General features: G+C 41.5%; 1 protein-coding gene across 1 annotated transcript in view; it reads right to left on the bottom strand.

Moving 5' to 3' along the window:
- The window catches only part of prkcea (protein kinase C, epsilon a), a 36,596-nt gene that overhangs the window by 18,230 nt on the left and 2,761 nt on the right, over positions 1–15,605 (bottom strand). The window contains exon 2 of the mRNA XM_086139523.1: positions 31–94. Coding sequence (XP_085995649.1) covers positions 31–94 — 64 coding nt within the window. The remainder of the gene's footprint in view (positions 1–30; positions 95–15,605) is intronic.

The following is a 15,605-nucleotide window of genomic DNA, read 5'->3' as shown; positions in this document are numbered from 1 at the left end:
GCTAAAAACAGCACGATGTGCAGTTCTTACCTTCGGTGGAAGATCCAGACAAATCAATGACCACGTACACCTTCCCTTCAGGTTCCAAGTCGATCTGCACGGAGAAAAAGAAACAGAGACAGAGTGAAACAACGCGGCAGAGCAGCGGGCGCCGTGGGAGAGTCTTCTACCGTGCTGCAGTTGGATCTTTTTTTGTCATCATCAGTCACATAATGCCTGCTTTTAACACCTTGGCTGTTTGTAACCACATATCTTTACACTTTTCTTTATGTACTAGTGATATCAGTCCCAAATCACACATAAAAATCCAATGTGTTTCAGGACTCCGATCAGAGCATTTTTGGTACTATCAGAAATTGTCCAATATGTATTTTATCAGCACAAACAAAGTGTAACGGCTGTAAAATAAAATATAAAAAAAAAGCACTTTCCCGAGCACTAAATAAATATATAACAAAATGGTGTTTTCGAGGGCTGAATTAGCTTCCCTGACAAAATGTTCTTGCGCGGTGACAGATGACGGTTTACAGCCAACGCATTCCCTGCGTCGCATGTTGGACAAGCGAAAGCGTGTGGACTTCCATCCAAGCCTCTTGTATTTTTAGATTATACATGTGCGCATTCCTCTGTGTCGACAGACAGTAAAACGGAAAAAAAAAATTGTACGTTTCCTTACGGAGCTATAAGAAAACAGGTTGCAAAACGCGTTCAGTTGCTGGAACACGTCAGGACATGTGGCTTACATGCAAATACCGACTCCACATGTCAAACAGGCAAATAAAATCATAATATCCTGTTTTTTTTACTAACCTTACTATCTAGGAAAGAGGATATGTTGAGAGGGATATTATTGTTTTAGTGCTGTAAGTAGAGAAGATGCTCTCAGAGAAGAGAGTGACACACACACATAACATTTGGTGGCTCATTCTACCATCTGGGCGACAAACGACAACAGTCTGGATCGAGGCTGCGGCTTGACAAGGGACAACAAGGCCAGACGATGTCCTCTCGGTGGCCAGGAGGCAGCGTGGGCCTGTATGAATGAGTTCGAGCTGCTGGGACGTCTCGGAATTCAGGCCGTAGGTAACAATTAGTGGCTTGACTTTGGGAAGCCACCAATATCTTGGTGCACCACTGTGGGAGTTTCGCTGCACCTGCAGAGGGTGTATTTTTCTAAAGTAGCTGGAAGTCAAAGATACTCAAAAGAGTCCCTCATTGAGACTCGCTGGACATATTAGGTCAGGTGGTTTTTCCTGTACACACAGTTCCTGGAAGGCCCCGTTGGCAAGGGCGGACAGATCGGGAGACTAAGGAACCAGCGCGGGTGACGGCTGCCAAAAGTTATGTAAAAAAAAAAATGAGGCTGCGCTCCAACACATGCCACCAAATTCATCTTGTTAGGTGGCAACCGGGCATTGCGAAACGTAGTAACTCTCCACTAGAGGTGGGAATCTAGAGAGGGTTTGCGTTGCGGACGGCGTAGGTGGAGAAGCTAACAGCACAGACTAGTTAGCAGTATCCAGGAATGACCGGGGTTACTATGAAGAGCTCCCGCTCTCTCTCTCTCTCTCTCTATCATGGATGCCAGTCAAAGTTTCAAAGTGATGCCATGTGGCAAATGTTCTCCTCTCTAAACATCTCAATAAAACAATGAGGGATTATTTGACTTTGCGGAGATGCCGCAGATATAGATTCTGAGAATTACAATTTTGAGTTAAGGGCCATTTGCAAATGTAATTCACATGCCTCGGAGCTCTTCAATTTTTTTATCAAGGTCGGTAAATCTTTCTGACATCCGCACGTTGCAAAATTAATGTCATAAAACTCAAGTTTCCCTACTGCTGGAAAGTTACAATACGAAGGAGACCAACAGGAATGATCAATTGAATTCTTGAAGAACTGGAAAAGTGCTTCTTATAATAAAGTAATAAAACATCTTTTGATACCACATAAGCTAAAATGACAGCAATTACATTGATTTAAAACGCGATCCATAGATACCATTGATTACCAGCCAAGCAGCGTATCCATGCACGGACTGGACGAGCGCATTTTTGCTTTGTCAAGTAAAAATGAATGTATTGGAAATATTACTTTGCCGCTGAAAATCCTTTATTCTGGCACATCGAATTGATCAGAAATCTATACCCTGATGTATTTGGGTGAAGAGCAGGATCGAAAATGGCCCTGGTATTGTTAAAATCATTCCCGTAGCTCATCGACGAATTTCTTTCCAAAGCTCAAAAATGGGAAACTAGACACAAACACATAAACATATCATCACTGCCTGACAATGTTTTCATTACTCATCATGCCTTTCGTAATGGAGCTAACCGCGGTCCAGATAACTGATAAAATGTTGCAAGGGATGCTGCTTCTTTCAAAATGATCAGATGGGACAACTTTTTGTTCGTACACGGTAGAGTTGCACGAACTGACTAAACATACTGACTAAAACTCGTAATTTGAGCTCCGCATCAATTGTTCTGACTGAAGGAGGGGCCTCCACCACCTCTTGCTGCACCTCCCAAGGTGGCTTGCTAAGCTAACTAAGGGCTGTATAGCTTCGGTGACAGCACCCTGCACAGCCTGGCTCCTTCAGGAAAGTTCTTGCGGGTAAGTGAGCCATGAGGCTGATTATTTACAGGGTTTAATTCTGAGGAAGCGGACAATTGAATTAGCGAAATAAAATTACAAAAACACTGCTTCGAACTCAGCCAGAGACAAACAACCGGCGTCGGGACTCGACCACTGGTCTCTCGAAGCTCGAGAGATGAAGAAGAGATTATTCCCTTATTTTGACGGATAAATTTGATTGGCCCAGAAGAGACACGGCTCAGTCTTATAGTGGTTTAGCTGAAGATAGATCCTGGCGGATTTATCTGGGGCTCACGGGTTATATTTTGAGAAACACTCCCATTCACAAATCATAATGAGCTGTACCTTCGTGACTTTGCAAGCACGTGTCGCCAAAATGACGTCTGTTGCATCTTAACAAGTTAAAAAAATGTCCCTACTTAATAACAAAGCAAAACAGAAGCAGACTCATAGGGCAACTAATGAGATGGTCCCCTTACTCTAATAACGTGTATGCACGTGCGTTTGTACGTGTGGTTATGTATACAGTAAACACGTTGCCAATGCACTCTGCGGAATTACTGAGACTGGATCGAGTGCAACAGAGTGCTGCAGAGACAGACGACACGAAGAGAGACACCAAGAGAGAGTGAGAAAGGGAGGTTTAAATCCTTAGTTAAGCTCTGGGACAGCAGCAGATCCTCTTATGCAACTGTCAGACTTACATACAGCCGGCATCACACTCACTCACTCACTGACACACACACACACACACACACACACACACACACACACACACACACATACACACACACAAAGTTGTGCATTGCTTAACATGAGAGACAAAGCGTGCACACGGGCAAATATGAAGCTGCAGAGTCCGTACTTCTCTCTTACACACACACACACACACACACACACACACACACACACACACACACGCACACACGGTGTGCATTCTACTGTGACCGCAGAGGACTTAATCATACTTATTCTGAACTATTAATCATCAGTTCTATACACTAGCTCACAGCTGACATCATGATTTTTTTCACTTATTTTTTGAATCAGAAGATTTGACGTGGATGTTTAATAACAATAGTGGTTAGTGATGTTTTTTTCCTTCCCTATTGGGAGGGATGAATGAAGGCCCTTCCGCGGAAATGTCTTAAGTTACATCACTTTGTTTTTTTTTTTCTCCTTCTAAGATGTTTGGGGCACTAGCCGAAATCCAGTTAACTTTAGCATGTGATACCGAAACCGGGCCGGCTTGATTTTTGAACATTGAATTTCAGCTGTATATTTCTGTCTGGCTTTGTTATCCCACCTCAATCTGCTCATTGGAAATTGGCGCAGCTTTTTGTTCAAAACGGCTTGGGCAAATTTTTTTTTTTTGGCTAGCGAGGCAGCTTTTGGAACACCTCCGAAAGGCGCTGTGGCATTTTCTGGTAGAATCACGATGACTCAATTCAGCTCCAGCAGCTGCTGCTACTGCTGTCAGCGTGGAGCCAAGTTAATTATATTTGGAATTTGGGATTATTTTTCATTGTCTAACTATACCAAAGAGTGCAAAATGCTCAATTAAAATAAACAATGCTATGCAAGTGGGCAAAATTATTTTGCGGTCTTAAACTCAACAACTGCGTGCGATCGGCGACCCATCGGATTCTTGATGTCTACCCTTGAAAACGATGCAGTAATCCTCAAATGTGACTTCTTGCATAACAGCACTTCTCAGCTGGATTTCAGCTCAAAGATGGACTCAAGAGTGATTTGGAAACGGGCGGGGCAAATGGACACCGCCACCACAGAATCAGCGCTCTGGTCCTTAAGTGGTACATGGTGTCCTAAACCTGTGCGGTTCTCTCTGGTCCCTGTCGAGGAGAGAGAGGTTTAAAAAGTGGCTGTTGTTTGGTTTTTTTTTGTTAAGCTCAAAGCGGTAAGAACAGCTGCAAAACACTCCGTTCCACTACTATCACTCTCTGATTTCTAATATTGGGTGATGAGACTCACAAACATTTCAGATTTGCATCACTTACTGTATCCATCCCACTACTTCTCTTCGGTTACACCCAGCAAGGGTTGCAAATTATGCAATATTTTTCTTATTAGTTTTTTCCAGTCATTACTATCACATATATCTTTATGTGCATACTGCAACTTAGTAGTAAACTCGGGTCTGTGGAAAACAAAAGTCACTTAATTTTTATTTTTTTATATCCTTGGTTTTACAAAATAGCATTCATGATATTGCAACAGCATCAGTATGATGCAATCCACTGAAATAATAAATTTCACCTGACTTGTCAAAAACCTGGCATACTATAAAAAAAAATATCAATCATGATGGGGTATCATAATTGTCCATGTATTCAATACACAGCTGTTATACTTTTTTCCTCCTTAAAACTGCTTGTTCTGTCGAAGTAAAAATAAAACAACTCAAACTCATACAAATCAATAAGTAGAATAGGCCTGAGCCATAAAGAAAGACTAACCCCATTTTTTACTAATCAGTCAACAGCTCCGTCTCTCTTTAGCTTTGGTATGAAAAACAGGATTGAATATTTGAATTAAATTTCTTATTCTCACCTGTAGCAGACAATTTTCTTGCAGATTTTAGATTAATTCTTTTACATATTGAGGTTGTTTCGTGCTGATTATCAATACATTTCTTGATCCATATCGGCCAATGATATGTTAATATGAAAGGTCAAGCGAACTGGAGATGAGTATAAAAAACAAAATATTAACTAAATTAATAAACTATACAAGAAACTAAAGAATATATGTAAATGTGAAAGAAGACAGTATGTTTAAATGGCAATGATGCATATTTCTGTATAAACACATATCACAACTTTCAATGTTGATTATAATGAGGTGCACTGAATGTGAATGCAGGGCCAACTGCGCATTTCACATTTTTGCTTCACTAAGGTCAACTGGCTGTCTGTCGAAAATGTTACCCATTAATTTTCTGTCGACGATCCTAATTAACTGATTTCTAAACCGCCGCTCTGATTCTTTATACCTTAATGGTGCGTTTTATCCACATGACTGCTAAATGAATTTTAACATAACTAGATTTTAACCTGCTGTGCGCAGACACACACACTCACACACACACACATACACACACAGACACTGTGGTTCTCCCAGCCGACAACAAGAGATGGGAGGAGAGAGCTAGAGAATCTAGTTCGCTTCATTAATCTTGTTAGGCCAATTAGGACACTGATACAGCCAGGGAGACTGATAACTTCACCAACCCTCTCTCTCTCACACATACACACACACACACACACACACACACACACACATAGACAGACAGACAGACAGATACACACACACACTTATACAGGAAGTTGTGTCTGGACACGTGTGTTTGTAGTTCTGCAACTGAGTGGGGATTTTAAAAACGGACTTCGAAAGGGAGGTTAACATTAAACACAGATCCGAGCTTAACTCCTCTTTTGCGTTCCCTGCATCCCTCGCACATAACAAACAGGATCCAGAGACACAGGCTGGGCTGACGGAGTTTAAACACACACACACACACACACACACACACACCATATGCAGGAGCAGAGTGAAGCACTCAACCAGGCAGACAGGGCACTCAAAGCTTGCATTATATCAATACTGCGGAGCTAACCCCCTCCCACTCTTCGTCCATCTCGCTCGCTATCTCTGCCCGGGCAGACAGCTCTCTCTGTCTCTCTCCGGAGCGTTTAGTCTCAGTGACAGCCTCCCACATCCATCTGTCAAATTACAAATTTCGGCTTTGAGAGAGCTCAACTGCGTTCGCACAATAACATGTTTGCGTGTGTGTGTGTTTGTGTGTGTGTGTGTGTGTGTGTGTTCTTTTTTTCTATCACCGGGCAACTCAAGCGTGTTCGCCTGCACTCACACAAGCACGCACGCCCAAGTGCGCGCACACACACACACACACAAGCACAGGAGGCCCATGCTGAGTGAGACAGTGTGAGAGTCATGCATCTTTAATGTAACATCACAGACGGCTAATAATGTAAGAGGAGCTGTGCTGCGTGATGGTGGTGGGGGGGGCGAGACAGGGGGAAGGGGGTCTGATTAGCTGGTTGAAAGTGACAAAGCACGTCCCCCAGGCTCAAGTGACAAATTCAGTGGTCAAGCGGTGAGTCGTGCGCTACATAAAGTTGTCGTATACATGTTGAACTTTCAAGACCCGGACGTCCTGGCAGACACACCAGACAATTGCCAGTGTCGGGTTTGTCCAGGTATAGAGAGACGACTTAAATATATTCATATATATGTTGGGATTTTTGGCGTGGTTTAAATTATGATTTTTATTCAACCGAGCTTCAATGGAACACGCCCTTGTGTGTGTTGTGGACCACAGATTTTCCATCGCTCGGACAAATAGGGGCCTGATAAGGTTAACAATGGCCTGACCAATTTATTTATACTTTACAGACAGAAGCGCTATCGTCATATAGTTTGTGCAACATAGCCAGCACACTTGTTATAACGTAGGACTTCATTAACTCAGGTGCTTGTTTAAGAAAGCTGCATTAAGTACCTTTGCGTCACTGAATAACAGGCTATTGTCAAATACAAATCATTTATTTTCAGTTTGGAAAATACACTTGATTGGCTGCAATACTGGCAGTATGTGATGTTCTTTTTCTCCCCTCTATGAAGTCTAAGAAGCATATGTGAATGTACTTTAAATGTACCATGAAATGTTCTATGGGAATCATTGAAGGCTACTGAATCGTCTTCTTCTTCTTGTTCTTTTCCTTTCAGCTGTTCCCTTCAGGGGTCGTCACAGCGAGTCATCTGCCTGCATCTAACCCTCGCCTCTCCCCGCCCCCTTCTCTCACACCAACTCACTTTGTGTCACGAACTTAATGTAAGGCAATTGAATACTTATTGAGAAGTTAAGCAAATGGCGTCGTTGATTCACTGGTAATCTATGTCAGTATTTGTTACTTATAACTGCTTATACATGATTTGTTAATACTTAACAACTTCATATTATTATAACCCTACGGTAGGAACACATCAACATATTCAACATTTATTGATTTACTGGTAAAGGGTCTTTGATTTACAGAGGCAAAAAATACTACTCGTTCAAATGAACTGACTAATAATAACTAAAAAATGACCATTAATATGCTAAGCTTTTCTTATTTAATCCAAATTAGATCTTAGATTGACAACTCTCAATCTTCAGAATGTTCATGGGAAATTTTCAAACCACATTTTTTAGCAACACAGGTCACACTCTGCTCATGGCGAAAAAAGAACAGACCTCGGCAACCTACGTTGGTTTGATACCTTTCTCTGTGATCTGACAAACCAAGTAAACAGGCATAGTTCAGGGGTTAATAAAAAACAAAAAAAAAACCCAAACACCTGGGCTCGAACAATTCTCCCATTGTCAACTCTTTCACGGCAAACATGCATTAAATTGCCCTCCAGCACATGCAAGGTTGACCTGATTTGGCATCAGCGAGCTGTGCATCATGTTTGACAGTGAGCGTATTTGTGCACATTGTCAGCACATCTTAAGTCCACTCTGTCCTACTTAACCGGCAGCAGGGGCGGAGCCCATTATGCCATTATCCGGCAACTTTCCACGGAGAGGGAACAGAGTCTCAGGGTTAGGGGAAACACAGGCTGTGTGACCTTGTCCCTGTCACCTCAAGGATAATTCAAAACCCATCTTTAAAGTGAAAAACCCAAGATTGATGACGACGGTCCCGTGATGTCAAAGGGGGGGGGGGGGGTGACGATAAGGGAGAGCTGTTACGACGCGATGGAAAAACAAACCTCATCTGCACGTCTCACAAGGCTGCGCTGAATCCAAAAAAACCTATTGGCTGACGGCCCAACGAGCCGCGATAATGCAAACTGTTTTTTTCATCATAAACAGTCCAACTGCGGAGGCGCATGAGAATTCAAAGAATGCTTTTATATTAATATTGGGTCATCAAGATAAACACCTGGGAAACTCCAGTATTACCTAACCGTTGCTCAGGAAGTGGGTGCAGCATGATGACACCGTTAGAAACAACACCAGTCAAAGTGCTGAGTGTACAGCTGTGTTTTCAGTTAATTCAACGTACATTATGATGAAAATTATCTGACTTTTTGGAGAGCTCATCTTTTCACTCACTGACCAATTATAATCCAGAGGTCGTATCAGTCATATCAGTTTGGTTTAACTCTCTACAATGAACTAATGACTTCTCATTCACAATGCAGCAGTGCTTTTTTTCCCCTTTTTTGCTCAGCAACAATAAGTGTTTGAGAGCAGTGCTCTCAGGGGTCGTGGGGGTGGCCGGCACCTGGCAATCTGGCTCTTGCAAATACCAGATGAGCTGGCAAAAAGTCCACCACCAGAAAAATGAAACAATTGTCTGGAAAAATTTAGTGTACAAAATCCATTGGTTATCTGTTTCCCCCCAGTATACTGTGCAGATGCAGCAGCTTTGTAAATGTTCAATGCAACTGAGACACTAGTGGTTGAAATGGTAATTTAAAAAAAATGGCAATGCAATGGTATTCTGCTTAAAGTTTACTTACTTTTTCAATACACTTCAAGTTAACATAACGTAGTAGTAGAACAAAATATTCAGCGGTCAAAACTATCGGCAGTTTAAATTTTCTTGTTAAAAAATACAGGGGATGAAAGAGTTAACAGGCTGATACTGCTGGTGTGCCAAATGAAGAGGAAGATGTATGATTAGCATGACTCTGGAGAACAAATTAGCCTCGAGGCACTCTCTTTCATGGCAATTAGGAGCTAGTGTCTTTGTTGCAAAATTTTAAATGCTCAAAAGCAAGCCCAGTGTACGAAACACGTTATGGCTAATATCAGTCAAATGAAAATTGCTTGAAATGATATTAAAGAAAAAGAGGAGATAGATGTCTTTTTGCTTTAGTCCTGCTGTGGTGGCTATGAATGTGTGTGTGTGCATTTTTGTACCACTTGGTAAAAAGGGCTCTAAAAATGACCTTGCCGAGACCAGTTATCTTCCTGAGGATGCTTGGTGAGACGTAAAGGTGCTGAAATGCCATTTTTGCAGTTGTGGTTAAAGGTCAAGTCAGGCATTAAGTGAAGGTTAGGGTGAATTGGTTAGCGTTAGGGTTTGGGTTTCGGCAGCCTATAATCAATACAACGTCCCAGTGTGTGTGTATGTGAGTGTGTATGTGTGTGTGTGTGTATGAGTGCGATGTAGAAGCATACTTGCAAATGCATAACATAAGTATTCAAATTTAGCATTCAGGTTACAATAAGGTTAGCACTGGGGATTCAGGAAATGAACTGCAAAAAGGGGTCAAAGCTAGCTGTCTGAGGCTAGGGCTGTGTTCAGCGGTGCCTCAGAGTGTTAAACAGCCGGGTGACGACTGACATGGGCCATGTCCTTGTGCTCTCTGGTCATCGTTTTTCCTGAATGAGTCCATAAGCCCTGCAGGAGCCTCACACACCCCAACCTTTAGCCTAGTATATTTACATGTACACAGATTTTACCTCTACAGCTCATTTCCTTCTTCTCTCTTTCTTCACTTATTGAGTGTTTTCAACTATCTCCCTTTATTTTTAAACTGTCCTGTGAGGCCTGCTGTTTGTCCATTTGCCCATTTTGAAAGTCCTTGAGATTTGGTGCACATTATTATATTACATGGAACTGCTTTTAAAAGCTACGAGTTGCTGTCAGACAGTAAAAATATAATAAATCTGGGAATAAACATCAACAATAAGTAGTGACAACCAGTGACACAGGGGGCGGCTCTTGTTTGGCTCAAGTACAGTGTCCCTTCCATGTTGACGGTTAATAATGTACGTTAAAGGAAGGAAAGCCTTCAAACTCTGTTGTTGTTTTTTTTAAGGTGGAGGTTTTATTTTTCCTGGCTTGAATAGGAAAACAATAAAGTAAACTGAACTAAATGAGTTACCTGGAAAAATTGGCCGAATTGTTGTTTGGGATTAAAATCCTAGTTTGTTTTTTTTAATCACTTTAATCCTAAAAGTTTTGCAAAAAAATCACTATACCTCTAATCAAGGAGGGGCCTTGTGATAAGCAAGAAAAAAACAAAATAAACTAATTATTACGGTACTATGACACGGTAATGTAATTATGTCATGTATCTGCCTCACAAATTTCCATAGGAAATCAGATATACTTCATAACAAACAAAAAAGGGTCAATATTTTCACTTTTTTTTAATTTTCCTCATCAAGTGACCTTGACCTTGCGAGTTTAAACAGTGCCTAAGCTCAGTTTTAGTTATACCAGTGCCAGGCTGGTGTAGTCAGTAACAATACTGTTTGGTAAAAAAATATTTTTTTCAAGTTTGTTTGGCATTCTACTTGCACACTTCCTCTGTCTCCTCCGACTGTCACCCACCTATTTCTCTGTGGTGTTTCTGTAGGTGATAGGCTGTCACCAAGGGGACGGGCTGTCATTGTCACCATAGGGATTGGCTTCACAGAGCATCTCAATTACTGAGGGGGACAATTAATAAGCATCAAAGCCTGGTTAATATTTCACAGAGGAGGAATCTGGCCCACAGTGCCGGGTCCACAGGAGATTGATGGATAGGTGGAGGAAGACAAAAGAGAGCTAGAAGCAGGGAGGAGGAGACTGGTGGAGCCCAGGCAGGAGACGGAGGAGGATAATGAGATGAGATGAGTGAGGCAGCAGAAGGGCGGAGGAAGTGAGAATGACAGAACCGAGCTACACAAGTCGTGGTGTTCATCTGAGCGTCGGGCAGCATGCCATTTAGCTTAATTATCGTCGATGTTCCACGTTTATTTCGCATCTTCACTACGTTACGATAAAAACTTGCAGTGGTATCAATCTCGCAATGGTTCCCTACATTGCTGTCCATTTCAGATTACAGTGGTTTTGAAATCCTAAATATAGAGAAGTTGCTGTAGAACAATGAAGGGGGGGGCATAAATGTGAGTGAGCAATCGCAATGTTTAAAATTGCAGTAATAACATACAATGACATATATATATTATGTTGGCATCATATCGTGGCAATTCCTAACAGTTAGGATCAGAGTTGACATATTGGCACAGGAGTTGTGTCAAGCAGCAGTGATGTATTCGTGTCTCCTGGTGTTCTTTGCTGTGTTCGTCCAGTGGCCGCAGGACAGCTAGCAAGGCTAGACAAATAGTATCGCTCAACTTTACGCTTCGATTAGCTTCTAAACTAATCTTCTCAGTGTTGAGCAAAGCAGCAGAAAGGGATTTGTAGTTTGCTAAGTGTAGTTTGCTAAGCTAACTGGGTTACACTGTGCAGCGCATTGATTATCCAAGTGGTACATTATCTACTAAGTTGAATTCCCAAGGGGACAGACAATCATATTAGCAAAATGAAATTAGAATCTGCCCTTGAAAATAATCAAATAAAACATCTTTTCTAAAAAATGAAGTGCAATGCATTGGAGTATTGTCATGTAACACAAGCAAAAAAAAAAAAGACAAATCTTGTGAATAGAAAAATAATTGGTTTTGAAGTTAAGTCATAAAAGAATTTCTCATGTAGAAATAAAAAGGCCAATAACAACTACACAGCTCTAAAATAAATAAGTTGTTAACAATTTTTTAATGTACAAACTATGAATCAAAATAATGTATGAAAAGAAAGTTCAGAGACAAATCCTTTTCACGGTACAATGGAATTTTTTGCATGAGACAGTACAGCCTGTTTATTTACAGCGACGAGCAAAAGTTTAAACTTCATTGATCTTGCTGAAACTAGCTCTTATCCGCTGCAGCTTCCACCCCGTTCCTGTCTATCACTCTCTGTCGGACTTGAATGGCACTAATGGTGGGAGGATAGATCTGAGAGGCGGGCTAGCGAAGACGTGCGTGTGTGTGTGGAAGACAATGGCTGAGCAGCAGGAAGTGTATGCAGAAGAAAAGGGAGGGACTTAGCGGAGGATGTGGATGAGGGAGACACAGGATGCAGAGGTGGTGGATGATGGAGTGATTCAGGGGAAGTGGGAGGCCCTGTGTAGCTTGGAGGCAGATGTATTGACGAGCCAGCTGGCTGATCAATGGGATGTGGTCAATCAACAGAGTGATCCATATGCATTGACCTTACTGTGGACAGGCAGAGAGAGGTGTGTGTGTGTGTGTGTGCGTGTGTGTGTGCGTGTGTGTGTGTGTGTGTGTGTGTGTGTGTGTGTGTGTGTGTGTGTGTGTGTGTGTGTGTGTGCATGCGTGGGTGCGTGTGTGTGTATCAACCTATTTATATGTCTATGTATGCTGCTATAGTAAAAGGTTACATAATCATACGTCAATAAATGCCTTGTAATAGGGTGAGATGAAAAAAATTGAAAAAAAAAAAAAACGAATATCCCGTTTTGTTCATATTTCTCTCTAGCACTGCTGACTTACAGTAACTTGATAATGTTATTTATGTAACGTCTCCCTTTTTAGTATCATTGTGGATGATTTTTTTTGTGGAATAATTTCAAATTGCCTTTTATGAAGCTTTCTGATTCCAAAGTGTAGCTCTGAGTAATGGTTTACCGGTTGTAGTGGTGACCAGATTCCAAATCACTGATGGCATGGTCTTAGGAATTGTTTTTAACCCTCTCACTGTACTGTTATAAACTTCCCCCCTTGTTATGAACAACATGTAATTTCTGCTTAACCCTACAATAACACTACATTAATTGACATCAATCAGTGTAGTAACATACACAGTAAAGCAATCAATAACTGGTCTATCAATCAAATTAAAACATGGGTAATTACAGTTCAGCAATGCTTATTGACATTAACGCACTGAAAACTGTGAGTTAACAGTTATACAATAACAGGAAAGTGGTTAAATAAACTGTTGTTTGTTGATGTTTGTGTGCACTCGTAAAGGAGAGCTTGAAGATAAGGGAATAAGCAAACATTACGATCAGTGATTCCCCAAAGAAACCAAATATTCAAAAATGCGTAAAACAGATAACATGTGAGGAAGTTCATCAAATTAAAATGTGCTGAAACAGTTTCCTAGTCACTTAGCTATCTCTTTTATCACATGCATAATCTTAATCACGTACATGAACGGCCATTCTAAAATTGCAAATATGTTAGCCTTAAAACCTTCTGATAACATTGATATCATCCTCACGGTTGTATTAATCGATAATGCTGCTCTCAGCATCAAATTGCTAAAAAGACAAAAATCATACAAGGATGGACTGTTAATTATTTTTGAGCTGATTGCAGTTGAGCTAAAGGCAGGAAAAACACTAGTATCTCAAAGTCATGCCCTGAGCTCTCCGAGGGCCTAAATCACCTTCCTCAGACTTTCATCTCATGTAACACAAGACACGATGAAACAAAGTGGAAAAAGTGGAACGAGATCACATGTTAAAACTGAAGACAAAACATGCAGACCCGAAACAAATAGCTCTTTATCCGCGCGCACACAGATGTACAAGGGGCAGCCCAACATCACAGTCCCAACGCAAATCAGATTACATGACAAGAAACCATAACTAATGGAAGGAACTTCAGTCTTTCCCACAGTCCACTCGTGTTTATCTCCCAACCCTCACTGAGTGGAATCTTGTTGGAAACGCTTACGACCATTAAGTCGTGAAGAAAAAAAAAAAAATGAAATAAGGACAAGGAAGGGGCACCTTCAATTCCTTCAAGCCCAAAGAAACGTGAAGAATGTGAGGAATTGAGGAAGAAGACTTGAGGCTGGACCCGAGATGCCCGAATCAGATCTGATGCAGGTCCAAACAGCTCCCGTGTCACAGTTAAGGGAGGCCACATGACGAAATTAAACTCATCATTAGTAAAAGACAACTTTGTGGTGGGAAAAAAAAACAGCAAATGGCTGAGGTCTTGGGATAAGGAAGTCAAAATCATTGGTTTCACTGTTAAAAGATAATTCCCTGTTTTTTTTAACGGGCTCTACTTTCCCCTTTTCTGCGCGGCAGCTGGATTCACAAGATCACGTGAGAATGCAGACTATTGCTTCATTGAAACGAGAGCACTGAGGGCTTTTCTCGATGGAAAAGATTTTTTTTCACTTCTCTCATGCCTGGCTTTTGGCGTGAGCTCGGTTAGGGTCAGCTCCCGATAGGCTGTGATAGTCACATGGTTCATCCAATCACCTGGACAGTATTTCATTCAAAGTCCTATACTGTTTCCACTGTCTCCGACCTGGATGGTTCTGGGTAACAGGCTATCCGCCAAGTCAGACGATATTTTCCCTTCTCTTTGGATCACATGATTGATTGGGACCAAAACTATTGGAACTGTTCCAGTATGGAGTCAGCCATTGGTGTCCCTAGTACAAACATCCCAAGGCTAGAAAGAGCGAAGTTTGAGAGGTCTTGTTGCATCAGTAGCACCAACACTGCTTCCTGTGGACGGGTGGTGGAGGGTGGGAACTGTTTTCCTTTTGTGTTGTGGAGTCAACTCTTTTGTTATGATGTGTGTTCGATTTGCCTTGCTTGATAATGCACAAGTTGAAGTGTGTCACTTATATATGTGCACACTGCGGCGCAAAGGCTGAAATTACATAACGCGCATTGACGCACCAGTTAACGAAACAATGAATTAAGAAGATACTCAACAGTTTGTAGTGCTTATTGTGAAAGCACTGGAAAAAAATGTACATACCTTTGCAAGACAATAAACCCTAAAAGCCTGCCCCAAGGTCAAACGGCGGGTGATGGTTAAATGATTGTGTTTTCTAAAGCAACACACTTGCGTAAATCTTGAATTAAATACTTAAAGCCAGTTTGGATCAGTATAATTATATGAAATTTTAGAAGACTACAAACTCCCAGATCGGGACGACGCCACCTGTCCCTTTCCAGAAACCACTCAGAAGCGTATTGTATCGTTCAGAGGGCCAAAAAAGTAACGGTGTGTGTTTGTCTTCCGCATGACGACGACCCCGGTTTAACTGAAAACGCTGAAAGTCTTTTTTTCATTTCATTCCACCTCCGGGAGCAAAACTATCTGCATGCAAGCTGTCGTCTCAGAGCCCGAA

Source organism: Fistularia commersonii, chromosome 32 (assembly GCF_037954325.1).
Source record: "Fistularia commersonii isolate RoL2024-O1a breed Wild chromosome 32, RoL_Fcom_v1.0, whole genome shotgun sequence".
NCBI classification, from domain to species: domain Eukaryota; kingdom Metazoa; phylum Chordata; class Actinopteri; order Syngnathiformes; family Fistulariidae; genus Fistularia; species Fistularia commersonii.
Note: the sequence above shows the minus strand (reverse complement) of the source record. Positions and strands in the feature narration are given on the sequence as shown.